This window comes from Coregonus clupeaformis, chromosome 37, assembly GCF_020615455.1.
Source record: "Coregonus clupeaformis isolate EN_2021a chromosome 37, ASM2061545v1, whole genome shotgun sequence".
Taxonomy (NCBI): domain Eukaryota; kingdom Metazoa; phylum Chordata; class Actinopteri; order Salmoniformes; family Salmonidae; genus Coregonus; species Coregonus clupeaformis.
The window spans coordinates 7,608,298-7,635,245 of record NC_059228.1 but is presented as its reverse complement, the minus strand read 5'-3'; the positions used below and the strand labels follow the sequence as shown (position 1 = coordinate 7,635,245).

At 41.3% G+C, this 26,948-nt stretch overlaps 1 protein-coding gene across 2 annotated transcripts in view; it reads left to right on the top strand.

Annotated features, from left to right (window-relative positions):
* LOC121553783 (regulator of microtubule dynamics protein 2) overlaps window positions 1-19,494 on the top strand; it is a 100,236-nt gene extending 80,742 nt beyond the window's left edge. For both annotated transcript variants that reach the window (XM_041867174.1, XM_041867175.1), the window contains exons 6-11: window positions 14,792-14,867; window positions 16,064-16,141; window positions 16,910-17,008; window positions 18,456-18,509; window positions 18,639-18,719; window positions 18,835-19,494. In XM_041867174.1, coding sequence (XP_041723108.1) covers window positions 14,792-14,867; window positions 16,064-16,141; window positions 16,910-17,008; window positions 18,456-18,509; window positions 18,639-18,719; window positions 18,835-18,891 — 445 coding nt within the window. In that variant the 3' untranslated portion in view covers window positions 18,892-19,494. The remainder of the gene's footprint in view (window positions 1-14,791; window positions 14,868-16,063; window positions 16,142-16,909; window positions 17,009-18,455; window positions 18,510-18,638; window positions 18,720-18,834) is intronic.
* The last annotated feature ends 7,454 nt before the right edge of the window (window positions 19,495-26,948 follow it).

Genomic DNA, 26,948 nt, shown 5'->3' with positions numbered 1-26,948 from the left:
TTCAATTCTGGCTTTACTGGCAGAGGGATACAGTGAGCGTCAGGTTGCTTCCGTCCTTAAAATGTCAAAGACGGCGGTTCATAAGAACAAAGTCAAGCAGCAGACATTGGGGACAACAAAGCTACAGACCGGCAGAGGGCAAAAACAACTCTCTACTGACCGGGATGACCGCCAACTCATTCGAATGTCACTCAACAACAGTAATGATGACATCAAGTGACCTACAAAAATGATGGCAAACGGCAGCTTGGGTGAAGTGCACGGCGAGGACGGTTCGAAACAGGCTCCTAGGGGCAGGGCTGAAGTCGTGCAAAGCTAGAAAAAAGCCCTTCATCAATGAGAAGCAAAGAAGAGCCAGGCTGAGGTTTGCAAAAGACCATAAGGATTGGACCGTAGAGGACTGGAGTAAGGTCATCTTCTCTGATGAGTCCAATTTTCAGCTTTGCCCAACACCTGGTCGTCTAATGGTTAGACGGAGACCTGGAGAGGCCTACAAGCCACAGTGTCTCGCACTCATTGTGAAATTTGGTGGAGGATTGGTGATGATCTGGGGGTGCTTCAGCAAGGCTGGAATCGGGGAGATTTGTCTTTTGTGAAGAACGCATGAATCAAGCCACTTACAAGGTTGTCCTGGAAGAAAACTTGCTTCCTTTTGGTCTGACATTGTTCCCCAACTCTGAGGATTGGTTTTTCCAGCAGGACAATGCACCATGCCACACAGCCAGGTCAACCAAGGTGTGGATGGAGGACCACCAGATCAAGACCCTGTCATGGCCAGCCCAATCTCCAGACCTGAACCCCATTGAAAACTTCTGGAATGTGATCAAGAGGAAGATTGATGGTCACAAGCCATCAAACAAAGCTGAGCTGCTTGAATTTTTGCACCAGGAGTGGCATAAAGTCACCCAACATCAATGTGAAAGACTGGTGGAGCGCATGAAAGCTGTGATTGAAAATCAGGGTTATTCCACCAAATATTGATTTCTGAAGTCAAATATCTCAGTCAAATAGTCAAATATCTCTTCCTAAGTCAAAACATTTAGTATTGTGTTGTTTAAAAATGAACATGAACTTATTTTACCCAAACACATACCTATAAATAGTAAAACCAGAGAAACTGATAATTTTGCAGTGGTCTCTTAATTTCTTCCAGAGCTGTATAGTGTACTTCTGTATTTCAATTTCAATTTCAATACATTTCTAAAAACATGTTTTCATTTTGTCATTATGGGGTATTGTGTATAGATGGGTGAGTAAAAACATATATTTAATCCATTTTGAATTCAGGCTGTATTGTGGAATAAGTCAAGAGGTATGAGCAGTTTCTGAAGGCATTGGCTAAATAACACGCGTGATTAATTGTGTGTGGTTATACTTGTTGTTTTGGTGATAGTATTGGTTCATGTTAATAAGCCTTATAGTGACTCCCATGTCATCTACCTTATTCTCAACGAGACTCCTCCTCAAGCAAAGTTTGTTTAAAAAGTGTACCACCTTGGTTGCTTGGTGACGAGAAAAATCCCCTTGCTTTTAATTAGTTCTCTGGAGTATAAAGTAACCACATGGATCCTGTTTGTATTTGTGGAGGCCCCAATGCTGCATTCTTCATCTGAAACACTGGATCCTGTCTGGACTTGATTGCTCATCATACACCAATGAATGGAATACAGCTGAAGTAGATTGTACTAGATTAAGCCCTCTGATTCGCCTGATATTGTAAAGTTTTTTTTCCCATAATGCAATACTGAAATATACAAATTGGCACCAATATAAATGGTGTGTGTTAAGAAATGTTTGTTATACAATAATATATTTTTTGTTGACCAAAATATTGCTTGTTATTAATCTCCCTCACAGATGGCATAAGGAACCGATCAAATCTGCTATACAGTCCTCATCATAAGTTTTAATGTCATGACCCAAAACAAATGGCAAATACACTCAAGGAGTTTGTAGAGTTGCAAGCTTGATGTAGTCATTGTGTGCATGGGATATGAGACCAAATACTCACATTTTGACTACTTTAATACACTACTAGGGAATTTTTCCAAATACTTATGATTTCGTCAAACAGGGGGAGTAGATACTGTGGTATCCCGGGAGGTCTACCCCGGGGGTTGGTGATAGACGAGAGGTACGTGCCGCAATGTTGGCTCCCTCTGCTGGGAGTACCCGGGCTGGGCATACTGACGCTAATGGCACCTATTAGGGGCTATTAGGGGAGCGTGCCAACCAGCCGTGCAGGCCACATAAATGGAGCACCGTGGTACACCGCGGTAGAGAAAAGGCACAGAACCGAATACGAGGAGGCAACCCAGAAGAATGACCGAACCAACCCTACGTTTATTTTGTTGTTACGTTTATTTGATGTTGCCCAGTAAAGGAGTGTTTTCTGACTAGAACCTCCCTGTCTCTGTGTCCATCTCTGTGCGCTCAAACCCAACACCCCACGGTTTACCACAATACATAAAGTGCTTTGTCTAAAGAAGATATGTATGAAAATACTTTATTATTCCCTTGTTAATCGTTCGATCTCAAATCAAAAATGCTTGAGCAGAGACAAAATAAAAATGTTAGCTTCACTGTCCAAATACATTTGGTGAGGACTGTAACTTGCAGTAGGTTATGTGTACTTGCACACACATTGTTTTACAAAGCCTAATCTTTTCCCCAGTGCATGCATTTGCTAGCATTTACCAGTGAAATTGTCATTTGTAAACCATACCTATCTGCGGTGAATGTTATTGGCCTCTTTAAATTGATGTGTGTATTTTCCCATGGAAAAGTGTCGCAGGGTGCTTCGTGCCTGCTCTGTGAGCCAACAGTCCTGTTTGCCTTGCTCGTTAGGAAATAATTAGCATTAGCTTATTCACACATACCGCAGCACACTGGTGTCAAGTAAAAGAGAGACATTTCCATGTTTGTTTAGTTAATTAAGAATAACAGCTTAATGCTTAATTCTATATCCACTATGGGAGTTTGTAAGAAACTTAAAGCAGTTTGAGTCTGTGCCTCGGTTTAATAGACAGATGGGAAATTAGATAAAGCTCCCAGTTTGAGGTTGGTAGTGGAGTGTGTGTGTGTGCGAACACGTGGGGGCGGGGGGCACTTAGGGCCAAACCGTTCCGGTGTTGCAAGATAAATCTGGGTTAACACTGTTTATTCTACTTACCATTTCCGTAGACTTCTCAAACTTTCCCCTTTGCAGGTGTTGGTTTATGCTTGTAAATTATGATTTACAGTTCATCACACTGTGTAAAATGACTGTCAGGGTGTCCCCCAAAAAACTTGACACTAACACTATCCAGTTGTTCCATTGCTGTTTTCTAAGAACATTAGCTCATAACTCCCACACACTCAAACAGGTTGCCCAGGATTCAGAGTTCCTCCACCTCTGTGCTGTTTAGGTTTAGCCTGGGGTGCTGTCTGCCTGCTGATCCTCTCTCTTTCAATGAGTTCTCTATGTTTGGATCTGAGGGCTGAAATTAATATGCTGCTTCCACCAAGCAGTTGACACTTGCCCCCCTTTGTCTTTGGCCAGTGGAGTGGGGGATTTCAAGGAAGAAGTGGATTGTAATAACCTTGCGCAATGTCCTGGCGATGACAGTGCTCCTCGCTGTTTCCTGTGACTCTCTCTCTTGATCTCTCCCTCCCTCACTTCCTTTCTGTAGAAAGTTATGGGAGATATTGTTTCAACGCAGGGGGAAAAAAACAAAAAAACAACAAGGCACACCCCTCACTCACACCCCTTCTTACCCTCTATCTCCTATCCCCCCTCTGCCTCTGGAGACAAGGTGCTGTTTCACACATCGCAAATGGAAACTTTAAGCATAAGCATTGGTTTATATTCCTACTTGAGAAATTGGCTTAAGCTAGAGCCGCTGTCAGACTTACATAAAAATCAAAAGAAATCTCAAATGGCAGGTGAAAATACCTTTCTTTGATGCATTCTAACCTACATCCTAGAGACCTTTATCAGTAATATCCAGAAAGACTCACTGTAAAGTGTCTTGATGAAGTGTAGGTAGGGGTATGTAGGGATCGGACCTTCAATTTTGTTGGCGTAACAGTCTTTCCCTAGTGGTGGCAATTGACCCGTGTTGCATATAGCCCCGGTCTCCCTTATGCACTCACTGTGAATTGTGGAGTGCTAAATGCGTTTAAAACAACGCAAATCGCTCATTATTAGGACTTGAGAAATAAATGGAGTAGTAATGGAAAGCTGGGACACCCTCTATTTAACAAAGACCATAACTGATTTCAGAAGTGTTTTTCCCACGATTGCATTAGGAAATGTTCTGCTTTGCTGCTTATCAGAATGCATGTTTCTGTCCCTGTGACACTCGCAACTTGAATGTGCCTTGAGGAATATTAATTGATCTAGGTGAACTATTTTACTATGGGGTTTTCAGATGTTGCTGTTCATTGCTCGACTTGCTGGCAGAGGAAAAATAAATGTGGGCTGTTCCATATTCTTTGGGTTTTGCGGCAACAATTTGGCAGATGCGGTGCACCGCTGCTAAACGAATACAGGGAAAAACACTGCGTAAGTAGCAACATGCTCTGAGTTTAACAAACATTTTCAATATGAGCTGTTCATTAGCAGGTAGTGTACAGTGAGGGGAAAAAAAGTATTTAATCCCCTGCTGATTTTGTACGTTTGCCCGCTGACAAAGAAATGATCAGTCTATCATTTTAATGGCAGGTTTATTTGAACAGTGAGAGACAGAATAACAACAAAAAAATCCAGAAAAACGCATGTCAAAAATGTTATATATTGATTTGCATTTTAATGAGGGAAATAAGTATTTGACCCCCTCTCAATCAGAAAGATTTCTGGCTCCCAGGTGTCTTTTATACAGGTAACGAGCTGAGATTAGGAGCACACTCTTAAAGGGAGTGCTCCTAATCTCAGCTTGTTACCTGTATAAAAAACACCTGTCCACAGAAGCAATCAATCAATCAGATTCCAAACTCTCCACCATGGCCAAGACCAAAGAGCTCTCCAAGGATGTCAGAGACAATATTGTAGACCTACACAAGGCTGAAATGGGCTACAAGACCATCGCCAAGCAGCTTGGTGAGAAGGTGACAACAGTTGGTGCGATTATTCACAAATGGAAGAAACACAAAATAACTGTCAATCTCCCTCAGCCTGGGGCTCCATGCGAGATCTCACCTCGTGGAGTTGCAATGATCATGAGAACGGTGAGGAATCAGCCCAGAACTACACGGGATGATCTTGTCAATGATCTCAAGGCAGCTGGGACCATAGTCACCAAAAAAACAATTGGTAACACTACGCCGTGAAGGACTGAAATCCTGCAGCGCCCGCAAGGTCCCCCTGCTCAAGAAAGCACATATACAGGCCCGTCTGAAGTTTGCCAATGAACATCTGAATGATTCAGAGGAGAACTGGGTGAAAGTGTTGTGGTCAGATGAGACCAAAATCGAGCTCTTTGCCATCAACTCAACTCGCCGTGTTTGGAGGAGGAGGAATGCTGCCTATGACCCCAGGAACACCATCCCCACCGTCAAACATGGAGGTGGAAACATTATGCTTTGGGGGTGTTTTTCTGCTAAGGGGGCAAGACAACTTCACCGCATCAAAGGGAGGATGGACGGGGCCATGTACCGTCAAATCTTGGGTGAGAACCTCCTTCCCTCTGCCAGGGCATTGAAAATGGGTCGTGGATGGGTATTCCAGCATGACAATGACCCAAAACACACGGCCAAGGCAACAAAGGAGTGGCTCAAGAAGAAGCACATTAAGGTCCTGGAATGGCCTAGCCAGTCTCCAGACCTTAATCCCATAGAAAATCTGTGGAGGGAGCTGAAGGTTCGAGTTGCCAAACGTCAGCCTCGAAACCTTAATGACTTGGAGAAGATCTGCAAAGAGGAGTGGGATGTGTGCAAACCTGGTGGCCAACTACAAGAAACGTCTAACCTCTGTGATTGCCAACAAGGGTTTTGCCACCAAGCACTAAGTCATGTTTTGCAGAGGGGTCAAATACTTATTTCCCACATTAAAATGCAAATCAATTAATAACATTTTTGACATGCGTATTTCTGGATTTTTTTGTTGTTATTCTGTCTCTCACTGTTCAAATAAACCTACCATTAAAATTATAGACTGATCATGTCTTTGTCAGTGGGCAAACGTACAAAATCAGCAGGGGATCAAATACTTTTTTCCCTCACTGTAGTTGAAGTATATTGTGGTCAGATATTGAGATCTGAGATATAAAAGTAGGATTAGAAGTGTTTAGGTTACTGCTCTAGACCAGGATGGACCTTTAGCCTGTGCTACATGGATGAATTGATTTGCAAAAGTAAACAGACCATGAAATGTAGCAATTGCTGTGTCGCCCCACCATTCCGGATCTCTCCCATCCTAAATGACAATTCCCATAGATTTCCTCCACAGGGGGAACTCCACAGTAAGGAGGTGAGCCAACACCATTATGTGCTCGGCCGATCACCGTTTGCACTGGCACCTCCAGATCCACGTACTTCTCGTTATGCACTGCCAGAACTATCCGATTTTAAACCCAACTCCATGATTTACGATGGATTTACAATGGTGCTGAAATCAGTAGTTTTTGATAACTTCATTTTATGTGACGTCAGAGTGCCAGTCCGCCCACACTAGTCGCAGCTCAACTCCATCGTAAATCATGGAGTTGAGTTTAGTCGGCTATGCCAGAACATACTGAATAATAATACTTAACTAGGCCTAACCACTGAGAGACAGGAAAAATGTCCTGCGGTTAATATTGAGAAATCCATCCTGCTCCTTTGCAGCCATCACCTGTGAGATATTCGATATGAACTGTGATTAGTACGCACCTCTGTTATGCTACTCTTGTTTTTCTCCGCTCCACTCCACTTACTTCACTTTAGATTTATAGCTGTTAATCATATTATATTGAATAGGACTACATGAAAACAAATTGAAGAGTTGTTGTTTTTCCCTACAGTGTTTGCACTCCTGACAATCGCTTATGTTCCTCGACTAAAGCTATAATTTTCTCTGTACAGTTTATTCTAGGCAGTTAGACACTGCTCCTTACAGGCTTGTTATTCACTGTCACTACATCAAATTGTGGTTATCTACATAAACAGTTATGAAATGCTAAATGTATTGCTTATGAATGTTTTATTAATGGGTTAAATAGGGTTATAGGGTTTTGGGTCATGTTGGCTCTGAAAGGTGTTACCCAGGTGGCTCCCTAGATACTAACTATTGGGACAACTGTGGGAAGCATTGGAGTCAACATGAGCCATGTAGAGTGTAGAGTCCATGCCCTGACAAATTGAGTCTGTTCTGAGGGCAAAAGAGGAGGGTGCAACTCAATATTAGGAAGGTGTTCCTAATGTTTGGTATACTCAGTGTACAGTGCCTTGCAAAAGTATTCATCCCCTTGGCGTTTTTTCCTGTTTTGTTGCATTACAACCTGTAATTTAAATTGATTTTATTTGGATTTCATGTAATGGACATACACAAAATAGTCTAAATTGGTGAAGTGAAATGAAAAAACTAACTTGTTTCAAAAAATTCTACAAAATAAATAACGGAAAAGTGGTGCTTGCATATGTATTCACCCCCTTTGCTATGAATCCCGAAATAAGATCTGGTGCAACCAATTACAGTGAGGGAAAAAAGTATTTGATCCCCTGCTGATTTTGTACGTTTGCCCACTGACAAAGACATGATCAGTCTATAATTTTAATGATAGGTTTATTTGAACAGTGAGAGACAGAATAACAACAAAAAAATCCAGAAAAACTCATGTCAAAAACGTTATAAATTGATTTGCATTTTAATGAGGGAAATAAGTATTTGACCCCTCTGCAAAACATGACTTAGTACTTGGTGGCAAAACCCTTGTTGGCAATCACAGAGGTCAGACATTTCTTGTAGTTGGCCACCAGGTTTGCACACATCTCAGGAGGGATTTTGTCCCACTCCTCTTTGCAGATCTTCTCCAAGTCATTAAGGTTTCGAGGCTGACGTTTGGCAACTCGAACCTTCAGCTCCCTCCACATACTTTCTATGGGATTAAGGTCTGGAGACTGGCTAGGCCACTCCAGGACCTTAATGTGCTTCTTCTTGAGCCACTCCTTTGTGGCCTTGGCCGTGTGTTTTGGGTCATTGTCATGCTGGAATACCCTTCCACAACCCATTTTCAATGCCCTGGCTGAGGGAAGGAGGTTCTCACCCAAGATTTGACGGTACATGGCCCCGTCCATCGTCCCTTTGATGCGGTGAAGTTGTCTTGTCCCCTTAGCAGAAAAACACCCCCAAAGCATAATGTTTCCACCTCCATGTTTGACGGTGGGGATGGTCTTCTTGGGGTCATAGGCAGCATTTTGGTCTCATCTGAACACAACACTTTCACCCAGTTTTCCTTATTTCCCTCATTAAAATGCAAATCAATGTACCTTCAGAAGTCACATAATTAGTTAAATAAAGTCCACGTGTGTGCAATCTAAGTGTCACTTTAACTCTACCCACATGTATTTGTCATGTCATGGCTTTAGAAGCTTCTGATAGACATCATTTGAGTCAATTGGAGGTGTACCTGTGGATGTATTTCAAGGCCTACCTTCAAACTCAGTGCCTCTTTGCTTGACATCATGGGAAAATCAAAAGAAATCAGCCAAGACCTCAGAAAGAAGATTGTAGACCTCCACAAGTTTGGTTCATCCTTGGGAGCAATTCCAAAGGCCTGAAGGTACCACGTTCATCTGTACAAACAATAGTACGCAAGTATAAACACCATGGGACCACGCAGCCGTCATACCGCTCAGGAAGGAGACGCATTCTGTCTCCTAGAGATGAACGCACTTTGGTGCGAAAAGTGCAAATCAATCCCAAAACAACAGCAAAGGACCTTGTGATGATGCTGGAGGAAAACGGTACAAAGGTATCTATATCCACAGTAAAACGAGTCCTATATCGACATAACCTGAAAGGCCGCTCAGCAAGGAAGAAGCAACTGCTCCAAACTCCTACTATTATTCTGACATTTCACATTCTTAAAATAAAGTGGTGATCCTAACTGACCTAAAACAGGGAATTTTTACTAGGACTAAATGTCAGGAATTGTGAAAAACTGAGTTTAAATGTATTTGGCTAAGGTGTATGTAAACTTCCGACTTCAACTGTATACACCTGTTCTGAAAGGCCCCAGAGTCTGCAACACCACTAAGCAAGGGGCACCACCAAGCAAGCGGCACCATGAAGACCAAGGAGATCTCCAAACAGGTCAGGGACAAAGTTGTGGAGAAGTATAGATCAGGGTTGGGTTATAAAAAAATATCAGAAACTTTGAACATCCCACGGAGCACCATGAAATCCATAATAAAAAAAATTGAAAGAATATGGCACCACAACAAACCTGCCAAGAGAGGGCCACCAACCAAAACTCACGGACCAGGCAAGGAGGGCATTAATCAGAGAGGCAACAAAGAGACCAAAGATAACCCTGAAGGAGCTGCATAGCTCAACAGCGGAGATTGGAGTATCTGTCTATAGGACCGCTTTAAGCCGTACACTCCACAGAGCTGGGCTTTACAGAAGAGTGGCCAGAAAAAAGCCATTGCTTAAAGAAAAAAATAAGTAAACACGTTTGGTGTTCGCCAAAAGGCAAGTGGGAGACTCCCCAAACATATGGATGAAGGTACACATCAAGAAGGTACACATCATGTTGTGGGGATGTTCACAGAGCTGTGAGGGGAACGGCACCTCCTTACCTTCAGGCTCTGATCAGTCCCTACACCCAAACGAGGGCATTGCGTTCTTCCACCTCTGGCCTGCTGGTCCCCCTACCTCTGCAGAAGCACTGTTCCCGCTCAGCACATTCAAAACTGTTCGCTGCTCTGGCACCCCAATGGTGGAACAAGCTCCCTCACGACGCCAGGACAGCGGAGTCACTGACCACCTTCCGGAGACACTTGAAACCCTACCTCTTTAAGGAATACCTGAGATAGTATAAAAGTAATCTTTCTACCCATCCCCACCCCCACAAAAATAAAAAATAAAATAAAACAAAAAAATAATAATAGGAAAAACAAAAACAAAAAAACTATATCAATATAAAACAAATGAAAATTAAAAATATGCTCTAAAAAGAAGAAATAATTTTTTTTCTAAAAAACAAAAGAAAATTAAAATAAAAAGAGATTTAAAAAATGAATAAAAAATGAATAGAAAAATAAAGAAAAATTAAATTGTAAAGTGGTTGTCCCACTAGCTATCATAAGGTGAATGCACCAATTTGTAAGTCGCTCTGGATAAGAGCGTCTGCTAAATGACGTAAATGTAAAAAAAATGTTTTTCATCGGCAGTGACTGATAAACTGGTCAGAATTGAAGGAATGATGGATGGCGCTAAATACAGGGAAATTCTTGAGGGAAACCTGTTTCAGTCTTCCAGAGAATTGAGACTGGGACGGAGGTTCACCTTCCAGCAGGACAATGACCCTAAGCATACTGCTAAAGCAACACTTGAGTGGTTTAAGGGGAATCATTTAAATGTCTTGGAATGGCCTAGTCAAAGCCCAGACCTCAATCCAATTGAGAATCTGTGGTATGACTTAAAGATTGCTGTACACAAGCGGGACCCATCCAACTTGAAGGAGCTGGAGCAGTTTTGCCTTGAAGAATGGGCAAAAATCCCAGTGGCTAGATGTGCCAAGCTTATAGAGACATGCCCCAAGAGACTTGCAGCTGTAATTGCTGCAAAAGGTGGCTCTATAAAGTATTGACTTTGGGGGGGGTGTGAATAGTTATGTACGCTCAAGTTTTCTGTTTTTTTGTCTTATTTCTTGTTTGAAGATGCAAAATCTTTTTTATTGTGAAACAAAGTGGTAGGCATGTTGTGTAAATCAAATGATACAACCCTCCGAAAAAAATCTATTTTAATTCCAGGTTGTGAGGCAACAAAATAGGAAAAATGCCAAGGGGGGTGAATACTATCGCATGCCGCTGTACATATGCCTAAGAGTTATTTATGTCAGATAGGGAACAAACAAACCAGTCATAATCCATCCACCGGCCGTATTTCTTCATTAACAGGTAGCTAGCCGGTCAGTGGTGCAGGACTTGCTAAAACATATAATAACACACCAGAATGTTTTCATTGGAAGCCAGACGGCTAAAAGCTGCAGATAGCATCTCTGCTCCCCACTCATCGAGCGCCAACCAGCGGTGGTGTAGCCACACCTCGCACTGCCATAAGAAAATAAACAAGCACCTTTTTGTTACAGTTATATACAACTCCCCACCAATGCTTTGGCAGATAATAGATAAAGGTGCTCTTGAGTGTGGTGTGGGTGGCACTTGATTTCTCGTTTTCTTATTATTGTGCAACACCCACTGTATAGGTGGCATACATTTTAAAAGCACATGTATGAATCACATGGAGCATATGAAAATTGGTACACAGATCACACACACAATCCTAATACTTTCCTGCAGGCAACAGAATTTGAACATTGGCGGTTGGCACAACACACTAAATAACCCAGTGAGTTTTATTTTTGAGCTGCAATCCGGTTAAGTAGTACGCTATGCTTGCCTCATTTCATCTGATCAAAACCCGACGAGAGAGCGAGAGTATATTTTATGGCCTGCCAAAAAAGACATTCACAGCATACAGTACTAGACACCTCTCACCAACACACACACACACACACACACACACACACACTTCCCAATCTACCATCAGTACCAACAGCACCACCACCCTCTTCACTGTCAGATGACCCCCCTACTGTTTGACACAAAAGGACTTTGATCACCTTATTCTTCTCATCTTCAAACCCAGATCTACAGGCTGGGGATGAAACACACACCATCTTCCACTGTTTTATTTAGCCCCTTCCCTATTCCCAGTGTCCCTTTTATATTAAAGCTGTGTTCTATGATTCAAAAAACAACAAAACACCAGCCCCTTCACTTGTTTTGGACTAACAATCCATGAAATCCAAGAGATTGTTCTGACCATATCTTGAAGCTAAACATTGGATACACATCTAGAATTGAAATGACCATTGAACAGCTTCCCAAAGTCCAGACTGTAGCTTGTATTGGGATAGAGAACAATGGAAAGAGGTAAAGCAGCTGATCTTATCTCTCCTTCTCAAGTTGTTTAATGAGGAGCTTGTCTGGGAGGTTTCACTACACCCGCAATAACATTGCTAAATATGTGTATGTGACCAATAAAATGCAATTTGATTTGTTGTTTTCCAGCCCCTCCTGGGTAGAGTGGTGGCTAGTGATCCAGGGAATGGGTGGTGTGAGTCAGGGGCGGCAGGTAGCCTCGAGTTTAGAGTGTAGGGCCAGTAACCGAAAGGTTGCTGGTTCAAATACCAGAGCCAACAAAGTGGGGGAAAAATCTGTTGCTGTGCCCTTGAGCAAGGCACTTAACCCTAATTGCTCTAGGGGCACTGTAAAGTGGCGACCGTGGCTGTGACCCCACTCCCTACAGGTGTCTCTGGGCAAATTGATATGCAAAAAACACATTTCAGTTGCACACTTGTGTGTAACAGGACAAATATAAGCACCCCCCAAATTGTTATTATACCCCTCCCTCTCCAGCATGCCTGACTGCTGTTGGAGAGATGACAGAAGCAATAGGCATCACAAGACAAATATGCTTGAAAATCTATGGCAAGACATGAAAATGGTTGTCTAGCAATGATCAACAACCAATTTGACAGAGCTTGAAGAAATTTGATGGGGGGGGGGGGGGATGTTGCACAATCCAGGTGTGGAAAGCTCTTGGAGACTTACCCAGAAAGACACAGCTGTAATCTCTTCCAAAGTTGCTTCTTCTACAAAGTATTGAATTAAGTGTGTGAATGCTTATTTAAATGCGATTATTTCAGAATTTCATTTTCAAAGAATTAGCAACAATTTTGAAAAACACGTTTTCACTTTATCATTATGGGGTATTGTGTGTAGATGGGTGCGGGAAAATAACGGTTTAATCCATTTTGAATTCAGGTTATACAGTGGGGGAAAAAAGTATTTAGTCAGCCACCAATTGTGCAAGTTCTCCCACTTAAAAAGATGAGAGGCCTGTAATTTTCATCATAGGTACACGTCAACTATGACAGACAAAATGAGATTTTTTTTCTCCAGAAAATCACATTGTAGGATTTTTAATGAATTTATTTGCAAATTATGGTGGAAAATAAGTATTTGGTCAATAACAAAAGTTTCTCAATACTTTGTTATATACCCTTTGTTGGCAATGACACAGGTCAAACGTTTTCTGTAAGTCTTCACAAGGTTTTCACACACTGTTGCTCGTATTTTGGCCCATTCCTCCATGTAGATCTCCTCTAGAGCAGTGATGTTTTGGGGCTGTCGCTGGGCAACACGGACTTTCAACTCCCTCCAAAGATTTTCTATGGGGTTGAGATCTGGAGACTGGCTAGGCTACTCCAGGACCTTGACATGCTTCTTACGAAGCCACTCCTTCGTTGCCCGGGCGGTGTGTTTGGGATCATTGTCATGCTGAAAGACCCAGCCACGTTTCATCTTCAATGCCCTTGCTGATGGAAGGAGGTTTTCACTCAAAATCTCACGATACATGGCCCCATTCATTCTTTCCTTTACACGGATCAGTCGTCCTGGTCCCATTGCAGAAAAACAGCCCCAAAGCATGATGTTTCCACCCCCATGCTTCACAGTAGGTATGGTGTTCTTTGGATGCAACTCAGCATTCTTTGTCCTCCAAACACGACGAGTTGAGTTTTTACCAAAAAGTTATATTTTGGTTTCATCTGACCATATGACATTCTCCCAGTCCTCTTCTGGATCATCCAAATGCACTCTAGCAAACTTCAGACGGGCCTGGACATGTACTGGCTTAAGCAGGGGGACACGTCTGGCACTGCAGGATTTGAGTCCCTGGCGGCGTAGTGTGTTACAGATGGTAGGCTTTGTTACTTTGGTCCCAGCTCTCTGCAGGTCATTCACTAGGTCCCCCCGTGTGGTTCTGGGATTTTTGCTCACCGTTCTTGTGATTATTTTGACCCCACGGGGTGAGATCTTGCGTGGAGCCCCAGATCGAGGGAGATTGTCAGTGGTCTTGTATGTCTTCCATTTCCTAATAATTGCTCCCACAGTTGATTTCTTCAAACCAAACTGCTTACCTATTGCAGATTCAGTCTTCCCAGCCTGGTGCAGGTCTACAATGTTGTTTCTGGTGTCCTTTGACAGCTCTTTGGTCTTGGCCATAGTAGAGTTTGGAGTGTGACTGTTTGAGGTTGTGGACAGGTGTCTTTTATACTGTTAACAAGTTCAAACAGGTGCCATTAATACAGGTAACGAGTGGAGGACAGAGGAGCCTCTTAAAGAAGAAGTTACAGGTCTGTGAGAGCCAGAAATCTTGCTTGTTTGTAGGTGACCAAATACCTATTTTCTACCATAATTTGCAAATAAATTCATAAAAAATCCTACAATGTGATTTTCTGATTTTTCTTTCCCTCAATTTGTCTGTCATAGTTGACGTGTACCTATGATTAAAATTACAGGCCTCTCTCATCTTTTTAAGTGGGAGAACATGCACAATTGGTGGCTGACTAAATACTTTTTCCCCCCACTGTAACACAACTAAATGTGGAATAAGTCAAGGGGTATGAATACTTTCTGAAGGCACTGTATCCGTCTCTCACTTTCAAAAGGCTTTATTGGCATGACAAAATTACACATTCATATTGCCAAAGCAACATTGTCGAGCAATTTTCAAAATGTTCTGTCTCTGTTTCTCTAGGTACGCCATAATGTGTGGAATCATGACAGAGTATGAGACTGTGCAGAACAGGATAAAGAATGGCTACGTCTTCAAAGTAAGTGATTTTTTGACAGACCATCTACACACAAAGCTATATCTTCATGTGTTCACTGATTCAAGTGTTTGTTTTGTGTATACTTGAAGCATGTCAGACCTTACCTACATTAGCAGCACCTGAGGTGATGGCAGGCACACAGATGGAATGGTGGAATTTAGTAATAATAAGAGAGGGTAACTGAGGTGAGAACAGGGCGTGTGCTTTTCCAGAACGTCCCCTGTGGTCTGTTGCTCAGTTAGTGTTGATTCCCAGCTGTGTCGAGAGGGTCCTCCCCTGTCATACAACCACAAGTTGACAGCCAAAGAATCACCCTCGGTTTTATTTAGGTCAGTTATCCCTCAAATGAAATGTAAAAAGTGTTCCTATACATGCGGTTATTGTCGGTGCTTATATACACTGACTGCTATACAGGTGTTAACCTTATTGACTGTGGGCTGTATTCAGATCACTGTCCAGCAGCATACCACCCTGCATCCCACTGCTGGCTTGCCTCTGAAGCTAAGCAGGCTTGGTCCTGGTTGGTACCTGGATGGGAGACCAGATGCTGCTGGAAGTCCAAAAAAAATATCCCAGTGCCCCAAGGCAGTGATTGGGGACATTCCCCTGTGTAGGGTGTTGTCTTTTGGATGGGATGTTAAACGGGTGTCCTGACTCTCTGTGGTCACTAAAGATCCCATGGCACTTATAGTAAGAGAAGGGGTGTGAACCCCGGTGTCCTGGCTAAATTCCCAATCTGGCCCTCATACCATCATGGCCACCTAATCATCCCCAGCTTAAAATTGGCTGTTTTCTCTCCCCTGTAACTATTCCCCAGGTCGTTGCTGCTAAAATAAGGGTTAAATAAATAAAACACCCAGATGAATGGGTTGCATAATGGAGGCGACTGGGGCAACCGCACGTAGCATTTATGTTACCTGTCAGCTGCTTCACAAACTCTGTTTAACTGCAAAGCCCAGAGAGAGAGAGAGATTTTGCGATTGAGTGGAAAAGAACAGGGGGAGGGAAAAAGGAGAGGGTTGCATGACAAATAGGAGCTTGTGATACATGTGCGTGTGTGAGAGATGTTTGTGCAATAGTTGTGGGTAGCTGGTTACGTGGAGCAGGACAGATCAGGTCAGAGGAAAATGTGTGGTGTCATGAATCAACACTTAATGCTGTCTGTCCTCTTCTGTTTTCGCCCTCTTTGCATACAGGATCATCTGGATAAGGCCATCGAGCTGAAACCACAGGATCCTATGTCTTACTACCTGCTGGGCCGCTGGTGCTATGCTGTATGTAACCATACAGTGAGGAATACACTCCCTGAAAAGTGATCAATGTAGAAGCTTTGAAAAGGAGTCATTAGCCAATGGAACAATGGTGGTGGTCAACACACAGACACACTCATTGACACACATACACACAGGCACCCTCCACATTCCCTCCCAAGCGTAGCTAGCTGCAGTCAAAGATGAGTGGCTATTTCTCAGAAGGAGGAAAAAACCTCTGATGTTTTGTGAGAGTGTATTTAAAGGGCTCTGTGTTCATGTTTAAACATTGATCCACTGTTTACATTCAGGCAGAGGCCCCTCTTTGAAAGGGCCCACGTGACGGCAAGGCAATACTACACCTGCAATTGCACATTTCTAAGATGAATGGGGCGAGGAAGGAACAGTGCATGCATTTGACCTAGCAAGTCCCTCCCATTAGGCCCATTATCTTATTCCTGTAATCAAGTTTTATGGAAAAGGAGGACTGTGTGACTTTATCATGATAGGTTGGTTTGTGTTAGGATTAGAAACTGCTTCCATTGCAGATTATATTGTCTCCGCATCCTGAATGACAGGGCTTTAGCAACATTGGTTAGTATGTTAGTGTCTTTCTATAGTGGAAAATACAAGTTATTTTCAGATCCATTACTTCCGTGACTCCCCTTGTTTAAATGCTACTTGCACTGTTTACACTGTAGGTAGTGTGAGAGTCATTTTCACACCATATTGTTTAAACGTTTATCTGATTTGCCATGTTCTGAAAGGGCTCTATACATTGGTTCTGTTCAGGTGGCTCAACTGTCCTGGATTGAGAGGAAAATTGCTGCTACATTGTTTGGCGAGCCTCCAAGTGCCACGGTCCAAGATGCGCTGAAGAACTTCCTCAAGGTATTGGTATTCTCCTTGCTACCATATATTGTGGTGCAGAGCACAAGTGTTTGGCAGTACGTGTTAGTGGAGTAAAGCATGTCAGGCCTTGCAAATGTACTTTACCAGTACATTTCTCATTTGCCCAACAGCTAGTTTTGAATATGGACAGGTACACTGTTTATGTTGCTTTCATTGTTCTGCATTGTATACTTTAGCCTGTTAGAATCATACAGTCCTTCCAAGTCCTCTCTCTTTAACTCATCTTTCCTGATCGCTGTATATTACATCTCCGAGAACACTTCCCTGTGTTCTGCACACGTACTATTTTATCCTTTACTCTCTTTCATGATCTCTCTCTAACCAATTGAAACATGTAGCGCACAGCAGCCTATTTGTTTTGTGTTGAGTCGGGATTTGCCCAGAGGTCGCTTCTGCACCCAGATTTAAAGACCAAACCCCAAATATTTAGAGGCTTAATCTGTGTTCCCACATTTCACATGTTTATATAGAGAGACATGAAATTGCTCCTGGCCAAGATTCTCTTGCTTCATGTCTCTTCCTCACATTGTGTGTATCTCGCCAATCAATTTTAGTTAAGTGGTCTCTGTCGTAACTTGTTTCTCCTGCCCGTAAGGACTCTGGTAGAGGCTGTTTAGCTTCAACAAACACATCCTGCTGTTATACAACTTGTCACTATAACCAAGTACACAAACAGTAACTACACACTACGTAATACCAAGGTGTTGTCCTAGTACTCTTCTCACTGTACTATTAATGCTAAGGCTATATAGGGTCAGAATTTAAGGTAGAGTCAAGTGAAATATAATTATCCACGGCTAGAGGCAGAATAATGCTATGGTTAGTCCTTTCTGTATTTGTCTGTGCTGAGCAGGTTCTATTTTCAATTTCAGTCATTTGCCCAAATCCTGTATCAACCCCATACCTGTCCTGGACTGATCTTATGCAATTAGAACATAAACTGTTAGGCAGTGTTTTTGTCAGTGGTTATGTTTTTGGTGCAGGTCCAATGGAAGAATACAACCATGTTCTTGTGCTTTATACAGAGGAGGCTGGTGGGATGAGCTATAGGAGGACAGGCTCATTGTAATGGCTGGAATGGAATTAATGGAACGGTATCAAACACATCAAACATATGGAAACCACGTTTAACTCAGTTCCATTTATTCCATTCCAGGCATTACAATGAGCCTAATCCTCCTATAGCTCCACCCACCAGCCTCCTCTGGCTTTATGGTAACACTTAACTCAGACATTCTCAAGGTCTGAGGGTGACATTTGTGCTTACAATACAGGGCTACCTTTTCACAAGCGTGTGATTCTTAATCAGAATACAGAGATTCTGGAGCCATTTTGTCCCAGCCTCAGGAAGCTGAACTCCAGAAAGAGTTGATTATCAGCAAGTGCAGTGTTCTCGTGTTTTTATAATATTTTCATTCTTTCACAGGTGGAGGAGATCCGTCCCAAGTACTCCAAATTAAACTATGTGTTTTTAGCCAAGGTAAGACGGACTGCCCATGTTGTAATGTTTGCATCTTGGATTCATCTACAGTATATCCAATAATCAAAGGACTATATATGTGCACCGATGATGATAATGATGAGGACGAATGTGTTTTTGATTGGTCAGTGTTACAGAGACCTGGGGCAGAAAGGTCAGGCCAGGAAGATGGGGGATGCTGCTGCCTCAATGGAAACCGTTTCCAAAGAGGTGGGTACTGACTGTATTGTCACTGACTTATTCTTGTGCTCTAAACTCTTAGTTTTCTCACATTTGTCATTGTTGTGGTTTAAAAAAATAGTATATTTCTTTCTCTCTCTCCAAGGATGAGGAGGCACAGAAGGAGCTTGACTACCTTCTCCCTGCGCTAGGTGTTTATTGAGGACGTTTTGAAATGGCTACGTCCTCTTGCTAGGGAAAAACCCAGGATCCTCCTCACTGGAAGCCACACTATGAAGGGAATCCAAATCCATGTCTTCCTTGATTACTGTTGGGACAGTACCTTCAATGGGGGCATCGACATTCTGAAATACCTGACTCTTGCTAATACTCTCTGGGATTGGAGATGACTGGATCAGCTGTGCATACTAGGGAACAGTGTTCTGGAGAACATACTTATCACAGACACATCTTGATGTCTTATGAAAGCAGATATCAAAATCCTTTGATATCTGTTTGCTAAAGAGATTGTGGTAAAAGGGACAGTTTGACCTATCAGCAAGCAGTTACACACCCAGAATCCAATTTCATTGGTTGTTCCTATCTTTGATGCAAGTGAATCAATGGTGTTGGTCCCAATGGGATATATATTATCTACCACCTCACCTTGAAGCAATCTGCAGTCAAGTGTGGAGGACCAGGCAATACTGTAGCGAGAAAATACAGTCTATGAAGATTTGAATAATTATACTCACCCTGATGTTGGTTTCAAAAATGAGAATGCTCCCCTGTAAACTGCATACATATCAATAATTATTCTTGATTTATTTCTTTTTGCACTGAAATGGCCTAGCCTAAGAACTGCTTTTATTTTTTTATTTTTTTTATTCGATGCCTGTTTTTTAGTTTTTACCCATCTACCAATAGGTGCATTGGAAAACCTCACTGGTCTTTGTGGTTGAATCTGTGTTTGGAATTCACTGTACGACTGAGGGACCTTACAGATAATTGTATGTGTGGGGTACAGAGATGAGGTAGTCATTCAAAAATCATGTTAAACACTATTATTGCATACAGAGTGAGTCTTATGTGACTTGTTAAGCACATTTTTACTCCTGAACTTATTTATTAGCCTTGCCATAACAAAAGGGTTGAATAGTTATTGACTCAAGACATTTCAGCTTTTCATTTTTTATTAATTTGTAAAAGAAAAACAAGAAAAACAACATAATTCCCACTTTGACATTAGGGAGTATTGTGTGTAGACCAGTGACACAAAATATCAAAATAATAACTTTTAAATTCAGGCTATAGCATGACAAAATTTTGAAAAGTCAAGGGGTTTAAATACTTTCTGAAGGCACTGTAACTATATGGCACCCTATTTCCTATAAAGTACACTACATTTTGACCAGGGCCATAGTGCACTAAATATGGAACAGGGGCTCTGGTCAGATGTAGTGCACTAAATAGGGAATATGGTGCCATTTCAGACGCAGACTTGACAGGGAAGGAAACGTGACTCCTAGGGAGAATCTCAATTTCATACTCCTCGCGTCCTCTTTCCTCGCCTCCTTCTCTGGAGGAGGTCAGAGGGACGGGACCTCTGGCTTTCTCATCCAATGGGTTTTGAGAAGGAGGCGAGGAAAGAGGACGCGAGGAGTATGAAATTGAGATTATCCCTAGGAGTCACGTTTCCTTCCCTATCAAGTCTTCAAGAGACCATTAACTGGTGCATACTTTATCCGAGAGGTGAAATACAAGAATGGTATAAAAATGTTTTGTATGCTTTCGTTTTATCTAGGGTTGAACACATTGCATCCACTGGGCACACACTGGTTGAATCAACGTTGTTTCCATGTCATTTCAATGAAATTACATTGAACCAACTTGGAATAGACGTTGAATTGATGTATGTGCCCAGTGGGCAGTGAAGTAAATTATCTTGTAAATGAAATACAGTACAAAAAATATTATATAGACACTATGTGATGTATTTAGAAATGAAAATGCATACCTCTGGACACTACTATTCTATAGACACTACTGATCAATGGTATTTGAATCTGCCATTTTTCAATAAATATGTGGAATTGTGTGTGTGAGAGAGAGATGGGGGGGATGTTGCTGCAGTACATGCACACACAGCTATTTTTGTACGCAACACATTATTAAAATCTAATAGGGACATATTCATTCTATTATCAACCAAATATTTACCCTGGTCTCGGTCCAAATGTAATGAAATAGCAAGGTATGAAAGCAAGTTCTTGCTTGACTATCAAAGGTCTAGTGTGGCGTTTTATTTGTAAGCCCCACTACCGTTCCCCTTTTTGTGCAGACTTTATAGTTTGTTCCAGAGCCAATTGAAATTTGTCACTGGATCAAATTCAGTCCAACTTCCCTCCAGTCTGGTCATGTTTCAGGTTATTGTCATGGCATAGACTCATTCGGTTACCTCCTAAAGGAGCACAGGTGTTTGTTCAGTATTAAAATAACTCAGAATAAATCCTGGGAAAGTTGGTTTAGCCTTATCATTTGTACCAAATTAATGGAACTTGCCTCAACACAGCAATGATCTACAGTATTCCATGTCAGTGGAATTAATCCTGTTGCAATTTCTTACCAAATGCCTCTTAATTTTCCAAAGCGGACTGAATAGTTAATGTTAATGTCTTAATCACAGTGTTGCATTCTGTGGCCATAAGAAGATGTGGGTTAGAGAAGTTGCTATGATGCGATCTTTGACCCTGATGCCTTTGCATGATTGTCTTGAAGAAAAGACTGCAGATAGAATAACAGACTGGGGAATTTACAAGAGTTCTCCAAATCTCTGCTTGTCTCTTCCTGAAGCCACTGACATCTGGAACACTGAGAAATTGCAGAGCTCACTGCCCTGACAAGGAGGTGCCGTTGGCATGGAACCTGACTGGTTTGTTGGGAAAGTGACTGACCTTCCTTTGGTGCACCCACCCTTTCCCTAAGAGCCTTGGGGACAAAGGTCACTAACAACATCAGTGGCTGCATACCACATTGGGGTGAATTCCATTTAAATTCTGGAAGTTTACAGAAACTCAAATAGTCATCAATGATTTTCTAAGAGGGAAATATGGAATTGTAATTTCTGTTTACTTTCTGAATTGACAGAATTTAAATGAATTTGACCCCAACCCTGCTGCGTACCACAATCACTAACTCCCTAATGTACTGTACTTGTCTCATGATCCTCAAAGGCCAAACGGATATACCAGTCACTCCAGTGGCTCAGGGACATCATTAAGGGGGACATTAATGATTTAACATCTGATCTGAACAACATAGGGTAGCTACAAGTAACATAATTGGGAAATGATCTCATTTCCCTTCTCATAATGTCCTAACTGGAAATGTTGTTTACGGTAGTTAATCATCTTGAAAGTAAGGTTTCCTGGAAGAATTCTGCTAATGTGCACATTGCTTGTCTGTGGGAGGTTAGTCAACTGTATCCTACTTTTGAGGAACTGTCATGGATTTATGATTGGCCATCACAGACATGACTGGGAAATTGTGATGTAATGAGTCACAAAACCAAACTGTCATCAGTCATGCTATCAAGGATTAGGTCATCTTCCTCACCACATACACTCAAAAGAATGCTGAGTTAAAATCAACCCAATTTGGGATATTTGGTAACCCAGCGCTGGATAAATATTGGACAGAACACGTTTGGTTATTTTGATCCAGCCAATGTTGCGTGAATAAACCAACGTATTGTGTTGGGATAACCCAAACATGGGTTAATTTAACCGTCAATTGGTTTAAATTCACTTTCATGCTGAGTTGACCCAGCAGCTATGTCTTTTTTCATGGAATCCATAGGTTATGTTCAGGAGGTGTGGCTTTCAGATAGTACATTTTTGCCACCCGACAGTAAATGTAATTCTTGTTCATCATATTAAGTTGGTACCCTGAAAATTAACATTTTCATGAAAACATTTTTCCACATTACATATTCTAATGTATTATTAATAACATAATTGTTTACATATTGTTACAAAGTGGTAACTCTCCCAACATTGGGATTTGCATGAGCTTTCAAGGAACTCTTACATTTTTGTAAGCTTCGTTAAAGCTACAAAACTGTCTGTCCAACCTTAACCTATGTTAACAATATAATAGAACAGATGAACCGGAATTACATTTACTCTCACGGATGGCCAAAAATAACTATCTGAATGTAAGCCATGATTCCAGTTTTCTTTTTCTTTTTTTGTGACCAACTTTCTATTATTATTATTTTTTGGGTGACGGTGTTCAGGACACAAACAGTGAATGATTTTCAAAAAGTACATAAATCCACCCTCCCGCCCCCCTCCCGGCGACCAGAGAAAACCCTTCCCATACCACCCCTTCCCTGTGGGCCTGAAAGTAAAAAATATGAAAATAATTCCTTCAGAAAGTATTCACACCCCTTGACTTGTTACAGCCTGAATTTAAAATGGATTCAATTGAGATTTTATTTCACTGGCCTACACACAATACCCCATAATGTCAAAGTGGGAATTATGTTTTTAGATTTATTTTAACTTCTTTTTTTTTCTACTTTTTTATGCTGAAATGTCTTGAGTCAATAAGTATTCAGCCCCTTTGTTATGGCAAGGCTAAATAAGTTCAGGAGTAAACATTTGCTTAACAAGTCACATAAGACTCTAATAGTGTTTAACATGATTTTTGAATGACTACCTCATCTCTGTACCCCACACATACAATTATCTGTAAGGTCCCTCAGTCGAACAGTGAATTTCAAACACAGATTCAACCACAAAGAACAGGGAGGTTTTCCAATGCCTCGCAAGGAAGGGCACCTATTGGTATATGGTTATAAATAAGCAGATATTGAATATCCCTATGAGCATGGTGAAGTTACGAATTACACTTTGGATGGTGTATCAATACACCCAGTCACTACAAAGAAACAGGCGGAGAGGAAGGAAACCGCACAGGGATTTCACCATGAGGCCAATGGGGACTTTAAAACAGTTACAGAGTTGAATGGTTGTGATAGGAGAAAACTGAGGATGGATCAACAACATTGTAGTTACTCCACAATACTAACCTAAATGGCAGAGTGAAAAGAAGGAAGCCTGTACAGAATAAAAATATTACAAAACATGCATCCTGTATGCAACAAGGCACTAAAGTCATACTGCAAAAAATGTGGCAAAGTAATTAACTTTCTGTCCTGAATACAACATGTTATGTTTGGGGCAAATCCAATACAACACATTACTGAGTATCACTCACCATATTTTCAAGCAAAGTGGTGACTGCTTCGTGTTATGGTTATGCATGTAATCGTTAAGAACTGGGGAGTTTTTTAGGAGAACATAGAAACAGAATGGAGCTAAGCACAGGCAAAATCCTAGAGGAAAACCTGGTTCAGTCTGCTTTCCACCAGACACTGGGAGATGAATTCACCTTTCAGCAGGACAATAACCTAAAACACAAGGCCAAATCTACACTGGAGTTGCTTACCAAGAAGACCGTGAATGTTCCTGAGTGGCCAAGTTACAGTTTTGGCTTAAATCTGTTTGAAAATCTATGGCAAGACTTGAAAATGGTTGTCTTGCAATGATCAACAACCAATTTTACAGAGCTTGAAGAATTTTGAAAAGAATAATGGGCAAATATTGTACAATCCAGGTGTGCAAACCTCTTCGAGACTTACCCAGAAAGACTCACAGCTGTAATCGCTGCCAAATGTGATTCTAACATGTATTGACTCAGGGGTGTGAATACTTATGGAAATGAGATAATTCTGTATTGAATTTTAAATAAATTAGCAAAAAATTCTAAAAACATGTTTTCACTTTGTCATTATGGGGTATTGTGTGTAGATGGGTGAGAGAAACAATTAATTTAATCAATTTTGAATTCAAGCTGTAACAAAACTAAATGTGGAATAAGTCAAGGGGTATGAATACTTTCTGAAGGCACTGAACCAAAATATAAACGCAACATGCAACAATTTCAGCTATTTTAATGAGTTACAGTTTATATAAAGAAATCAGTCAATTTAAATAAATAAATTAGGCCCTAATATATGGGCATATGCCCACCCACTGGGGAGCCAAGCCCAGCCAATCAGGATGAGTTTTTCCCCACAAAAGGGATTTATTACAGACAGAAATACTCCTCAGTTTCATCAGCTATCCGGGTGGCTGGTCTCAGAGGATCCCACAGGTGAAGAAGCCGGATGTGGAGGTCCTGGGCTGGCGTGGTTACACATGGTCTGCGGTTGTGAGGCCGCTTGGACGTACTGCCAAATTCTCTATAACGACGTTGGAGTCGGCTTATGGTAGAGAAATTAACATGCAAAAGCTCTGGTGGACATTCCTGCAGTCAGCATGCCAATTGCACGCTCCCTCAAAATGTGAGACATCTGTGGCATTGTGTTTTGTGACAAAACAGCACATTTTAGAGTGGCCCTTTATTGTCCCCAGCACAAGGTGCACCTGTGTAATGAACAATACTGTTTAATCAGCTTCTTGATATGCCACACCTGTCAGGTGGATGGATTATCTTGCCAAATTAGAAATATTCACTAATAGGGATTTTTTTTAAATTGTGCACAAATTGGCATTCTCTCAACCAGCTTCATGAGGTAGTCACCTGGAATGCATTTCAATTAACAGGTCCGCCTTCTTAAAAGTTAATTTGTGGAATTTCTTTCCTTCTTAATGCGTTTGAGCCAATCAGTTGTGTTGTGACAAGGTAGGGGGTATACAGAAGATAGCCCTATTTGGTAAAGGACCAAGTCCATATTATGGCAAGAACAGCTCAAATAAGCAAAGAGAAATTACAGTCCATCATTACTTTAAGACATGAAAGTCAGTCAATACGGAAAATGTCAAGAACTTTGAAAGTTTCTTCAAGTGCAGTCGCAAAAACCATCAAGCGCTATGATGAAACTGGCTCTCATGAGGACCGCCACAGGAAAGGAAGTCCCAGAGTTACCTCTGCTGCAGAAGATAAGTTCATTAGAGTTACCAGCCTCAGAAATTGCAGCCCAAATAAATGCTTCACAGAGTTCAAGTAACAGACACATCTCAACATCAGCTGTTCAGAGGAGACTGCGTGAATCAGGCCTTCATGGTCGAATTGCTGCAAATACACATTACCAGGGAACTCCTTTTTTCTATATTTACAACTTAGATCAGGTATTCTGGCCTATGGAGTCCCTTGAAAAACTCAACTTCCGAACCATCCAATTATGGGATTTATAAATCAATTATCTGGGCTCCCGAAAGGACTGACCTCTATAATACATAAACATCTTTTGGAAAGCTCATATTCTGAGCTAGCCATTAGAAAAGTATGGTCCACAGATCTAAGTGAATCTCAACAACTCTTTAACTGGAACATAATATGGAGAATTATGACCTTGACATCCCGTAATCCAAACCATCAATTTATACATTAAAAGTTTGTTCATAAACTAAACATTTTCCTTGCTGTAACACCAAGGAAAAGTTTTACGATAAAATTGGCCCAACTCCCAACTGTTCACTGTCTCCCCTAAATCAGGTAGGCTGATGCTTCTGGGACAAAGTTACAAAAATCATGAATGTAAATATGCAACGCGTTGAATCTCCTATGTTACTTAACAATGATAGCTCCTTGAATCTCTCAATCAATCTGAGACGAATACTACTGGCAGGCAGCACTGCCGCAAAAAAAGATGTTGGCTCTTAGATGGCAATCACCCCACTCTCTCCCAATTTGCCAGTGGATGCAGTTACTATTAGAAGTTATAACATTAGAATTTTTGACAGAATGAATGATACTCGTCAAGGAACAATTGAGGCCTGGACAAATATACTTGACTCTGTAAAGACTAATCTCAGCTAAAGCCAAACACACACAAATAAACAATCTATGAAGCCCAACACACATATATATGTATATATATATATATATATATATATATATATATATATATATATATATATATATATATATGATATATATATATACATATACACACTATCGTTCAAAAGTTTGGGGTCACTTAGAAATTTCCTTGTTTTGGAAATAAATTCAATTTTTTTTGTAGACATTAATAATGTTGTACATGGCTATTGTAGCTGGAAACGGCAGATTGTTAATGGAATATCTACATAGGCGTACAGAGGCCCATTATCAGCAACCATATTATGTTAGCACAGCTGAAACTGTTGTGCTGATTAAAGAAGCAATAAAACTGCCCTTCTTGAGACTAGTTGAGTATCTGGAGCATCA